General features: G+C 38.6%; 1 protein-coding gene across 1 annotated transcript in view; it reads left to right on the forward strand.

Moving 5' to 3' along the window:
• The first annotated feature begins 200 nt into the window (after positions 1–200).
• Positions 201–13,707, forward strand: part of LOC102296324 (coiled-coil domain-containing protein 6) — a 19,280-nt gene continuing 5,773 nt past the window's right edge. The window contains exons 1-8 of the mRNA XM_014337451.2: positions 201–571; positions 1,669–1,818; positions 3,705–3,833; positions 4,420–4,523; positions 5,700–5,860; positions 9,789–9,945; positions 11,946–12,046; positions 13,432–13,553. Of these exons, the coding sequence (XP_014192937.1) occupies positions 317–571; positions 1,669–1,818; positions 3,705–3,833; positions 4,420–4,523; positions 5,700–5,860; positions 9,789–9,945; positions 11,946–12,046; positions 13,432–13,553 (1,179 nt within the window). The 5' untranslated portion in view covers positions 201–316. The remainder of the gene's footprint in view (positions 572–1,668; positions 1,819–3,704; positions 3,834–4,419; positions 4,524–5,699; positions 5,861–9,788; positions 9,946–11,945; positions 12,047–13,431; positions 13,554–13,707) is intronic.

Raw genomic sequence — 13,707 nt, forward strand, 5'->3', positions numbered from 1 at the left:
CAAGTAAACACTGTATAAGTAGGGTCATACAGTGTTTACTTGAAGGATGTTGTCGTGTTAGGCATAAAACGTGGTTTCGGGTGCGGTGTTGTGTCTTAAGTTTCCCATTTTGCTGGCAATCCTGTCTCGGATTGGGTTTCCAAAGATGCATTTCATGTTATGGGTGTATTAGGTAGTACTGGAGACATCCTGCTGGGGGTGCTATACCGTTAGGCGGGTGCAAGGTCACGCAGTGTACCATTCTGCTGTCTGCGCTCCTCAAACGCTGCAGCTGCCGTCGTCTTCTCTTCTCCACCACACACACCGTCGCACAGCCATGGCGGACAGCGCAAGCGAGAGCGACACCGATGGAGCGGGGAGCAGCTCCGCCACCCCGATGTCGTCCTCCGCTTCAAATTCGGGGAAACCGAGCATAGTCATTTCACAGTTTCGTTTGGAGGAACTGACCAACCGACTGGCCTCGTTACAGCAGGAGAATAAAGTTCTTAAAATTGAGCTGGAAACATTTAAACTCAAGTGCAAAGCCCTGCAGGAGGAGAATCGGGACCTCCGCAAAGCTAGCGTCACCATTGTGAGTAATGTTAGCTAGCTAACTAGCGAGATGCTATCCCCACCCCGTTTGCTGTTTTGCATTTGACAGAGTAAGTTAGCGCTAGCGAGTGTTGTTTGATAAAAGCTGAATGAGTGCTACGTGGAAATGTTACCTGAATTCGGCCCTAATTCTTTGCTGTTATGTTAGCCCTACTAACATTAGCTACCTGCTAATTTAGCCAGCGGGACAACGTCTGCTAGATGGTCGAGCTGCGATATCTTGCTACTTTGCTTTGTGTTATTTTGTGTTGCTAATCGTGGCTAACGTTAGATGAACTGCTAACGTCAACCAGAAAAAAACGTCAAAAAATTGGGTGGGCACCTCACGATGCGAGTTAACAGATTGATTGTAGATGTGTGGTCAGCTGATTACTCACTGCTCGGCATTGTCACCACGCTATGGCCAACATGGATATGGTAACTGAGTGAAAATAAATAGCCCACCAGAAGCCTTGGCACCGACTGATGCGTCATATTTCTTCATGCTCGGTTAATCAGTCCTAGCTTCATAAAAATGTGTAACCGATCTGCTTGATAGATGGGAAATATGTAGGCCAAACTTAGCGAGCTAGCTAAATGCCACGCTCTAAATGTCTGCAAACCCAACCACACTTTCACACTGTCCACCCTCTGTGTAAATTTGTGAAGCTTAACTAGCTGTTTGGCTTTTTATAATCCGCGCTGTTTTTCATAACGGCCAACGAAGCAGAATTTATTTTTGAGGTCAGGAGAGATAAGGGATGGGTGAATTTGAGAGTGGCAAGGACGCATGTATCACAAGCAGTGTAATGCTAGCTGTCCCAACACATTTCTTTATCCGCCCCCCCAGCCCATGTTTCTCTCAGTCACCCATTGCTGCAATATCTCTTGAGTCATTTGAAAGAATTATGCTTCCTCTTTGGCTGGCAAGCATCACTGCAGCAGTCTTTAGTTGATTGATGCATGTTTCCCCTCACTGTCAGTAAGTTATAGTTTAATCAGGATAAAGGTGAAAACAGTGTGATGTGCCAGAAGCAAGAGTTTATGTCACTGATATCTCTTCTGTCGCTGTGTCTTTTTGTGTTTTCTGTCCCACAGCAAGCGAGAGCCGAACAGGAGGAAGAATTTATCAGTAACACCTTGTTCAAGAAAATCCAGGCTCTTCAGAAGGAGAAGGAAACCTTGGCAGTCAACTATGAGAAGGAGGAAGAATTCCTCACCAATGAACTGTCAAGGAAACTCATGCAAGTGAGTGATAGAAACAAGATTGGATGGGGAGGTGCACACTTTTAATGCACATTTTGGAGTTCTTTACGCTACACAGAGTGGAGAGTAGTGTAACATTAGTTTAAAGTTTTCCCCTGTTATCTTACTGATCACAAACGTCAGTGTGGTATATCGTTTCTTCATGCTGTGTTATGCAAATTTCTTAAGTATTGTTGCTCTTGTTCACGATGTGCGGGGTGCTTGTCTATGCACACAGCAGCTAGTGCATTATCATCAACTGCAATTCTACTTGCCTGAAGCCTGGAAAAGCTCAAGATGACTTCACTGCAGCTGCTAGCACGTCTAAATGACTCTCAAATTACTCTCCTCCTGTTGTCGGTTATTTGGTTCAGTCTGTTTTCCACATCGTATTTTCCCAACTACAGAGCATATAGCACTCGCTCTCATATTTTGAATAGATAGCTGTAGGGTGACTAATGGTTTGTTGATATCTAAAGAAGTAGGGCTGTGAAAGAGATGCATGCAAATGTCTTAGCAAAACCCGCTTAAGGTCATACAGATCTACTTATTTGGGCTTTTTTTATATTCCTATCTTAGAATTTAACATGCAACAGACTTGTATCTGCCTATGTCGGTAGATTAGTTGCTTAAAAATTGGGGCGACAGATGGAAAAATCAACTGAATATCAAAACTTATAATACTGAGCATGCAAATGACTCTACGCAGAAGCATTTTTGGGACAAATTTTGTTTTATTTGGGTTTTCCCAGCCATTAGTTTTGCTCCACTTTTTAGCTGCATTGTCTGTATTTGAATAACCCAACAACACAAGCACCCCAGCCCTGATTTTAAACTTGTGCCTTGTATATTAAACATTCACATGACAATAGGCTGTGCTGAATATTATCTATTATCTTGTAAATACACCAAAAAACACCCCTGATAATGTAAAATTGAGACCTTAAAGGTGTACTGGGCTGCATACACCTAATATCCCACCCTCTTCATTTTTGTTGATGGTACTGAAAACAACATTACCTATTTTAAAGGAAGCCGATGAAACTCTCTATTTTCCTCTAATACTTATTATTAGTGCACATGATACTAAACAAAGTCCCATCCAACATTGCCTTTGTTCTGGTGCCAGTCAGAAAGAGCCTCTGCTTACAGAAGAGCCTAGTAGAATATAATCTCTCTCCAAGGACTTCATAGTCTGGCATTTATTCTTGAGTCTGTTTATAATGTTCACACAGTATAAAGGGTTGGATTGCTTTAATAAAATAGTTTCTAGTGTTAACTGAAGCAAGGCACCTTATTAAAACAAAATGGTTAGTTTTAATTAGGAAAAAATGCCTGCACTTTGGGTGGGGCACAACTTGGTAACCTGGTTTTGCATCCAGGATACTGCAGAGCACTCGACTCTCCATGAATGGAGTCATTGTAAGTTTAAACAGACTGATGTTTTGAGGTTTTCTAGTTATTTTTCTCAACAGCATGATGGAAATGGTTATATTTCCCTCTCCATTTTTTTTCCTTTAAGTGAATTTGCATCTCTTTCCCCATAATGAGTAATCAGTTATATAATCCATCACAGAGCTGTCCCATTTTGAATCAGCACTGAGCCGCACCCTTTTTCATGCTGGTGAACTGCCAAAAGTGATTACTTGGGTTGCCAAAACATTATTTTATATTGTCTGTTCTTCTGGGGAGTTTACCCTGAAACCAGTGGAATTGTCTAATGACGCTGTCTTTTATTATTATTTCATTGTATAAGCCGTGGTCATCTCTGTGGTCATCAAACAGCTTTTGCATGTCTCATTGTGAGTTTGTTTTTCTCCGCTCCCTTTTTACTCATCTGTTTCTTCTCTTCATCTGTCAATGCACTGCTCTCTCCTTTTAAATTTTAGCTCCAGCATGAGAAGGCTGAGTTGGAGCAGCATTTGGAGCAGGAGCAGGAGTTCCAGGTTAACAAGCTCATGAAAAAGATCAAGAAAATGGAGAACGAAACCATTTCAAAGCAGCTAACCCTGGAACAGGTATGCTTATTATGGTAAAATGGGAAAGATTTGCTCATCCAGTGCAGTGCAGCCTATCCTTAAACTTCCATTTGTTCAGTCGCCATGGTAGAGTGAGATGCAAAAAATCTCAACGTCGTTTTTCTTCCCACTGAATTTTAAGTGGAAAGAACATTTTGGTCTGTGGCTGGGTCAAACCTGCTGAAGCCACCGCATAATGTCTCCATGCCCTGACAGGAGATGTGCAGGCATTCGTTGTTGGTACTCGCTTATTAACATGTCAGATTGATGCAGTGCGATGCCACTGTGCATCTTGGCCAGATACAAATAGAACCAAAAGTTATTTCACCTTAAAATCTGCCTCAGCTTCTTAAAGACACCAATCTTAGCAATAAAATACAAATATTTACGTTCTTAAACTACTTTAAAAAAATCATTATGATATGTCATAATACCACATGCTTCTAAGTCTTAGAATACAAACTCTGAACTGAGATCTTGGATTTGCGATACAGTGTTTTTGTACACAATCCTGAATGCTTGTGAATGCATTTCAACTTCAAGGTTTCTCTTTCTGCCACACTCTGCTTTATCTTTCGTTTTTCAGTTGAGGCGGGAGAAGATCGACCTTGAGAACACATTAGAGCAGGAACAAGAAGCTTTGGTCAACCGACTGTGGAAGCGAATGGACAAACTGGAGGCTGAGAAAAGGTGATGAGACATACTGTGCTTCTTTTTCTTTGGCCATATACATAATGATTAGATTAATTGTGGCCAAAGTTCAAAACGATGAGGTAAACATTTTAAAACTGACTCAGCTGAATACTTCCAAAAGAAGCTTCCAAAGTTTTTCATCTTTTATGACAAGCTAACATCGGCTTATCTTGGATTTCTTTATATGGTCTTCTATTCAGTGGGCAGATGAGTTTCCTTTGCTCTTTCCTGACAGTAAACGAATGCTTCAGTTTACTTTATTGTTGCCAACTTAGTTGCAACTCTTTTCCAGAAAGTGCCTTGTAGCACATGACACTTTTCTTTTTTTTTAAAAGCACACAGCTCTTCTCTTGCTCTTCTCTTGCTCTTCTGCTGTTGGTGAGAGGAGAGTGTCAAGAGAGAGAGCGACACAAGCAAGTTTATTTTCCATTTCCAGCATGAACAGAAACAAATGTAGAATCACAAGAAACGTTGTTTACATACAATGATGATTGAGTTAACCGACCAGTGAGCATAAACGTGTGGGTGAAATGTCACTAAGTCATAACAGTTGCGTGTTTCTTTTTCCAATTGTTTGTTTTTAAAAAATTTCAAGACTTTTCTTTTGGAAAAACTGCCAAAATGGTAAGGTACGCTAAATATGCCATGAACTTGATGGTTTTAGCCCAATATCTTTAAAAAGAAAAAGCCAACTACAAACTGAAATGATAGTATTAAATGGAGGGAAAAATACTTTTACTTTTCATTTTTGACTAAATTAATTTATACATTTACTAATGGATTAAGTACTTGTTATATGAAAGAAATATATTTGTTTGCATTGTTTTATTTTATAGTTAGCATAAAAATGTGCCAGTGTACCTTTTATATTCATTGCTTGTCTGTGTAACACAAAAAAGTAATTAGTTTATTAATTTTAACTTAAACATTAAAATCAAATAAACAGCAACAAGTAACTTTTCTTTTAAATTGCAGTTTTATGACAAATAACAGTAAGCTGAACTATTAATTATCTGTTTATATATGTAATTGGGCATTTATGCAAAATTAACTTAAAGGTTATACATCTAATTTAGTTTTTTTTTAATACAAATAATAATAAATAGAACATTTTGAATAATAATAATAATCCTGTGTTTTGTTTTGTTTTGTTTTTCCAATTTTCCAAACTAGAATCCTTCAGGAGAAGCTGGACCAGCCTGTGTCGGCTCCACCATCTCCAAGAGATGTTTCCATGGAAATAGACTCACCAGAGAACATGATGCGGCATATCCGCTTCCTGAAGAATGAGGTGGAGAGGCTTAAGAAGAGCTTGCGCACCACTGAGCTGCAGCGTAAGTGGCCACTCAACTTGTCACATGATCAGAAGGAAAGTCAGTCTGAAGGGAGAGATGCCCTCAAGTGTTGATTAAGGAAGTGGTTGGTAAAATTGATTCTCGGATAAGTGCTTGTGCGTGTCCACTTGGAAGAAGCAGGATCCTCTCTAGCCTGGTGCCTCCATACTCATATTTCTGTAGATATGTTCTAATGCAATATACAGTCATGTTGCATCATTATTTACTGGTCATATTACACTGGATGGAAAGCAGAAAAAGAAAGGAATGGAGCTGTACACTGTTAGAAAAAAAAAAAAAAAAATTCAACTTTATTGTCATTGCACATGTCATAGGTACAGGGCAACGAAATGCAAGACACTAAGAAAGGTTGTAATCCATAATCGATTCCTTCTTTTGAAATGGTTAACCTGAACTCTGTTCTTAATCTAGTTGACTCTCGTTATTTTGCCCCAAAAGGAAGCAGTGTTACAAGTGCTTACGTGTGCCCTTCCTTTTATTAAAAGAAAAAGAAAAGATTGTCCATATTGGTGACTGACAACCTGTCAGAATATTACCATGAACACGTTTAATGGATGGATGTTTTCCAGATGCCACATTTTGAAGCCATAGAGTTAGTGTTCCGGTCACACCCAAAAAATATGATCACTGGATTACTTGGTTATGGTTCACGGTGAAGCCTTCACGGAAAGCTTTATCAAAGAGGAAGGTTTTGCATCTCGCTCAAATTTAGAGAGGGTTTTTGTCTGTATGTATACTGTGAAAAGTATTGGTCCCATCACAGAACCCTGTCGAATTCCATGACTAACTGCTGACTCGTGATATCGTCATTATCACTTAGTTTATAATTATAGGGAGTAGAGCAGGGCGATATGACCAAAAATATTTATCACGATATACATTTGAAAATTTGCAATAACGATATAACTGACGATATAATTGGCACTAGACAAAATACTTTACAACTCCTCAACTTTATTAGTGCAAAAAACCATCAATGTATTTTCACTTAAACAAGGAGCTTTTTTATGTGCATTAAAGTTCTATAAAAAATTAACAAATGCAAATTCCTTGCTGACAGTTTAACCAAAAGGCATTTCCAGTGGAAATTGGCCGACATATCCTCAGCATAACCATGTATAATATCCACAAAACTTAAAAAGAGGTTATACACACACAATACGGTAATAGTATGTTGAAGCACAGTACGTATCACTCCGCGAGGCTCCTGTCTACGATAGCCGTAATGCTCCGACAATCCATCAAGCGGTGCGGCTTCGTAGTTTAGCAAAGTCGTACTGAAACATTTGACAGATTTTCGAGCACTGTGTACCACATAAAATCGTTTCCAGGTCAGTAAACACAACCAGAATTCATACATAAGGCACACGGGATTATAAGGGGCACTGTCGATTTTCAGAAAAATCAAAGGATTGATTTTAAGTGTGCCGTATTTTCCAAAAAACATGGTAATAACGACGGCCCGCTAGCATGCGCTACCAAAAATAGTGCTTTGTTGTGTATCTGACGGACGAAAGCCAAACCAGTTCCACACCACAGAAGTTGCAGCATTTTTACAAAACAATTCTGGTTCATCCGTTTCATTCAACAATCCACTTTCGCTCTTCTCATTCTCCGTCGCCGCCACGTGCGTATGTAAACAAAGGCACCGCGCATGCGCGTTTTACCCATATTCTATCGCGATATTTCATTTTCTTATTGTTGCCCAACATTACACCGGTATTACTGTGAACGGTATGATATAGCCCAGCCCTAATAGGGGAGCAGTAGGAAAACTGTGAGCAGTTAATCACAATCCAAATGATGCATGTAAAAATGCAACCAGACTTCGGATCTTGTCTCACACAAAATGATCTTGTGGATTGTTATTTTATTATTTATACATAACTGCTTGTGGCTGGAGTGATCTGGTGGTTTAATAGAGGCAGCCTTGGGCATTAGAGCATTTGATTTATTTTATTTTTTCCTAGGATGTGGAGTAATACTAGAGCACTGCATTTGGTTGCAGACATTGATAACAGCTTGTTTTACGGCTTATTTAAAAAGTACCAACACTACATGCGATATAAGATTTTTTTCATATCACGATATGTTTTTTTCATTTCAGGCGATAACGATATATATCACGATATAAGCCAAATAACTATATTTGTAAGATTTAAATGTGCCGTTGCTCACAAGTAAAATGTGAAATAATCAGCAGCTTGTTTTGATTTAAATATTTATTTCCCATAATAAGTTCAACAGGGCAGATGTACATAAAATGAGGCTTCAGTTTCAGATAAATAAAGGCAAATATTACAAACTACACAAAAGGTAGCTGCTAAAGCGTTTAAGTTTCAAAGTAGAACAAACAAAACAGACTACTAAATTGTCAGTTCCACTTAGAAACAAAATATTAATTCTAAAAATAAATCTTAGTTTATTTTACAGAAGAAGAGACAAAATTGACTAACTTATATAATATTGCTTTGGAAGCGCTTTCTGAGAGACATGTTTATGTCCAGGGAGTTGGTAACGAGGTTCCATTACCTTAATTAGCTGCTTGAATCCTTCATTGTTGACCGTGTTTATTGGTAGCATGTCTTTAGCAAGACAGTAAGCTATGGCATTCGTTATGTTGCTATGTCTCTTAGCTTTTTTGACGCTGGAGAAAGCCGTCTCAATTGACTGTTGCTGCTTCACAGGGATTCCCCTGGTTGTTTTTGATGACGAATTAGCGCTTTCAGTCAGAGATTGAGCGTGCTCCTAGTGGGTGGCACTGCTTCAGGTGATGATAAAGGTTTGTTGTATTTCCAGACTTTGTGGGAACATGCTTTCGGCACAATTTACAGTGCGCGTTACTCTGTTTTTTTTTGTCAGACTTCAGATAGCCGAAATACCTCCACACTACAGAATTTCTCTGGCCTTTCCTTTCGACAATCTCTCCGGCATTGCAACCGTCATCTGTGTTCTCTTCGGTAACCTGGTCACCCAAGCTCTCGGTTGATTTTTCTCTAGTCGGCACGCTCATTTCCTCCATTACCTGGCCGACACGGCGGCTGGATGCTTCCCAAACAAATACACATGTGTGCCTTGGCACTTGAGCTGTACGTAACAAGTCACGTGACGTGACGCTGCGGCTGTGATTGGTTCGGCTCTGTGCCGCTTTTCTTATTGGCTATTCATTTTTTTTTTTTTTTTTTTTTTTTTATAAGAGGAAGAGAGAGAGAGAGATGAGGTCTATCGCAATAGTGTCATTTTTCTATCGAGAAAAAGTTATTTCGCAATACATATTGTTATCGTTCTATCGCCCAGCTCTAGTTAATGCCAGAGGAGGTTTGGACCTCTGCTGTTGAGTCAGCAGAGCTTTGGGAGCCTTTAGGTTCTGTGTGCTTCAGTATTTGGTGACATTGTACAACTTTACTTGGTCTGCCGCTTTGAGCCCGAGTCGCTGTGGTTCTTAAACACTTCCACTTTATTATAACACCACTTACAGTTAGACATTTGATTTCTATACACCTGTAGCAATGAGACTGAAAGCCCAGGTTTTCCATATTTTTTTTGTTTTGTTTTTCAGAAAGCAAGAAGTGATAAAGATTGATCATTGTGGCTATGGTTTGATTTTGCCACTAGGTGGGGATGTCAGACCAGCCTTAAACACGTGCTCCCAAAGCTAAGCCAAGTGACAAGACACCAGAAATACTGAAACTTGTTGCTTGCATTACTCTTAGTTGAGATTGTTTTGGACCTACTTTCACTTTTTTCCTAAAATGACAACAATGTATTACACAAGAAAACCAGGTTACATTCACAGCTCTTAAAGAGAGGGTATTATGTTATGCTAGGAGTAGTGCAGGTGTAATTTGTGTTATTGTATAGTAATAGTGCGATTCTGTCAAGTTTAAATCACAATATTGACTTTCAGATACAGAGAAACGTGCCCAGTATATAGAGGAGGAGCGACACATGAGGGAGGAGAACATCCGGCTGCAGAGAAAGCTTCAGAGAGAAATGGAGCGCAGGGAGGCCCTGTGTAGACAACTGTCGGAGAGTGAATCCAGTCTGGAGATGGATGATGAGAGGTAGGTGCAACAAACATAGAAAGATGATCAAAAAGTTCACAATAATACACAAAGTCATACATAGCAGCAAATAAAGAGAAAATGGAAAAGAGTTAAATGGATTGAACTATACACTGGAGCTCGATGTTTCTTAGAGGCATTTGGCTTCACTGGGCATTTATACTGCTGACATAGCCAGCTGGATAAAGGGACCTGTGAGAATGAAAAGATGAGGGCACAAAAGTAGGGCAAATGCAAATGACAAAAGGCGTGTTTGCCACAACGGCACACAACAATTGGTCTTCCAGTAGGCAGTCATTGTTGCTGTTAAAAAGGCCTGCTTGTGATAAAGCAAGGTGACAACATGGTGTCTGGTAACTTTTTGGCTGGCTGTCAGACACAAAAAACACCGAGCTTAAATCAGTTCCACATTCCTTGGTGTTTCATCTTAATTGTAAAAACAGCTTCTTTTTTTTCCTAATGAATGTTTAACATTGACCTGCAGATTCAGGTCATGCTATCGCCGCCACGTTTACTTCTGATACATGTAGAAAAGTCTAAATAATTAGCAGTAGCTTTGTTTGGTTTGGAAAGACCTGCGCTTTCTTGATGAAACTTAAAAGAAACCAAATCTTGGCTTAAATGGTCCTTACAGACTTCCTTCTGTTTGTGAGTGAATGGTCCATTTGAACTTTGTGCAATCCTTTCTACTCCTGGGACCAATTAACCCTCAGACACAAGTTGTACCACATGGTCCTTCTTTTTATTCAGAAGTGAAAACAAGACCAATTTTTTTGAGGCGGCTTCAAGGTTTATGTTTACTAAAACAAAACAAACACTGTTGCACTTCACTGAGTATGGGGTCATCCACCAGATTTTTGTTTTTTAAACATACCAACTCTTCCTACTATTGCTGATCAAATTGGCTCATTGTGTATGATTAAACATAACCAAATACAGATTCCACTGGTTTAATGCTTTCAGTTAAATCAGTTTAGTAGCATGTTGAAAGACAAAGTTGTTTACAACATTAAATCAACTTTCTGCATTTTGTCTCCTTCCGCAGTGGCAAGATGGTGTAAAACAAACCCCCACCATTTTCCCAGAACTAGAAATTGTAATGTTTAAGAAAAACAAATGTATGTAAAACACTATCCAGTTCAAGTTTCTTTATTGTTGTGTACCTGGTTCAGGCCTCTGTATCAGATGCATGGGTGTCACTCATCTTTCAAGTCAGAGTGCAAGGATCACACAGCTAACTTTAAATTTAGTTACACTTTAATAACATTAAAGTGTAACTAAAAACAAAACAAAAAAAAGAGAAAATAATTATAACTTAAAATATTTATAGAGCAAATATCCTTGCATATGCCCTACACGAGGTAATACTTTAAAAGATTCAAACTCACTCTGAAACTAATAAAAAATATACATTTTCAAAAAATTAAAAGCTAAACTGAAATGAGCAAACCTAGAGAAACTAAACCAAATGAAAAATAAGGGTCAGAACTAAATAAAAAAATAAAATCTAATTTGAAAACACAAAATTGTAATAACTGATGTGCTTCCAGTACCTCTGAATGTTAGTTGTTGCATACAAAAGCTGAGGAGGAAGAAGAAAACAGGGCTCTAAATAGCTTTAGTATATGGCCATTTCAAAGAAGCAGCATATGGCAGTAAAATCTCAGTTTATATTAAATCTTCCTGATTATCAGTAAAAACTTTTGTTAATTTTAGGAAAAAGCTTTTTTCTGCATGCACAGGATACTCCTTTGATCACACTCAGACGTCGACATCAGTATCTTCTCCTTAGGAACTTGAAAATGTGTCGTGTTTTTCTCCCATACAAAATAAGCCAAATTGAGCACTTTCAGAAGCCCACTTTGAGTAGCCATACAGAAGCTTTTCACATTGCATCTCAAGGAGTAACTGTCATCATTGATGTAGCACTTTTTGCCTGTTTAACACATTACAATATGCTTGGATTGATTTTGCATTACAAAAATATGTCGTACTTTTAGGTACTTCAATGAGATGTCTGCACAGGGTCTGCGAGCCAGGACCGTGTCCAGCCCCATCCCTTACACTCCCTCTCCCAGCTCCAGCCGACCAATATCACCAGGTAGGTAAAAACACAACAATAAACGGCCTTTGATAGCGGTTAATACAACTTTTTGCCAGACAGCAAGCTTTATCTTTGTTCCAGCTTTTATCTTAAAATCTTGTAGGTACTCTGTCAAATCAAGACCACACAATTACAGCTTAATTGTCACACTGCATTTTATATAAGCTTCGTGCTCAGGTAGAACTTTGCTGCTCACTGTGAGCGTGACAGGCCATGATGTGGGGTTTACACTGAATACTATCTAGAAGTCCGCAGAGCTTTCGTTCCACAGTTGTCGTTTTCTAATTTTTTTCCCCATAAACTCTAGGTTCTCTGCTTAAAGTGTCATGAACCCAGCACCGCTCAAAGACCAAAACAAAAGACGTACATAAATATCTAAATTTTTTATGTGGAATCCAGTGTTAATGTTGTTGGACAGTCATTTTTGTTGTAGTTATTAACAGTGACCCTTTTTTTGTTTTGTTTTTTTTCCCCCTGATGAAAAAAGATGATAAATAAAGACTAAAATCATAATGACATGTATTGAAACCTTGAAAATGAAAATATTCTGGAGAGACTAGATCCAAGCAGAACTAAATGGTCTAGAAAGTCAGACGAGCACATTTGCCCTGCCCTGGGAAAGAGTACAGCTTTTTTTTGGTTTTGTTTGTTTTGAAAATGTGATAAAATGTCAATGTTTGGGAGAAAGAAAAGAGCAAGACATATAGACACATTTCACATTTGATGTCAATGAAAATAAGACTCTTAGTGAACATGTGGAGCAGCTAAAAACACAAACATTCTCATCCTACACTTTATTTTATTAAACTTAATCAAATTTAGATTTTGTCTACTACAATCCTATTTTGTCGACTAAAATGAGACTTAAATGTCAGGAAACTGAAATGAAGTCAAAATCTGCTCTCAAATTTAACACCGGTGGATACACTCCTAGCTTACTGATCTTGGCACTATAGGTAATTTAGTAAAGATTATTATTGGATAAATGACCATTTGCAAAAGTATAAAAAGTACAGGAAAAAATAGAAGAAGAATAAAATAATAATTGTTAGTATAATAAAAGGGAGAGCACCATCATATTTCAGTCACCCTTACTCTCTTTAGGCACAGACCTAATGCTAAAAATAGTGCAGAAAAAAATGAACATTCATTTCTGGTCTGCGTACTAGTTTATGATACAATAAGGTATGATATCAAAGTAAATATTTGGTCAATGATAAAACAGTCATCCTGTGCCGGGACACTGCCAGCCACAAAGAACTTCCCTCTTATATCGACGTAATCTTGGAGTGAGTATTGAGGAGGAAAATGAAAGTGTCTAGAATTGATGTTAACTTTTAATAAAATGTCTTTCTCCCTCTGGCTGTCTCATTTGCTTACAGGTCTCTCATATGGCACCCACACAGTTGGCTTCACTCCTCCAGCTACACTGTCCAGAGCTGCCATTTCCCACTACAACACCCCCGCCCTGCACGTCCACGGAGGCTCCTCTCATGCCGTAGCAGTAAGTGACACCACCCACATCATCTTTTAGAAAATTATTGAGAATTCACACGTTTTTGTTTTATTTTATATATTTATTTATTTTTTTAACCAGATTTCCGGCAGGTTTCTCAATTAATCATCAAACAAAATTTCTGACCAATAAACTCAAAACT

Source organism: Haplochromis burtoni, unplaced genomic scaffold (genome assembly GCF_018398535.1).
Source record: "Haplochromis burtoni strain Fernald_Lab_line unplaced genomic scaffold, NCSU_Asbu1 Contig_7, whole genome shotgun sequence".
NCBI classification, from domain to species: Eukaryota; Metazoa; Chordata; class Actinopteri; order Cichliformes; family Cichlidae; genus Haplochromis; species Haplochromis burtoni.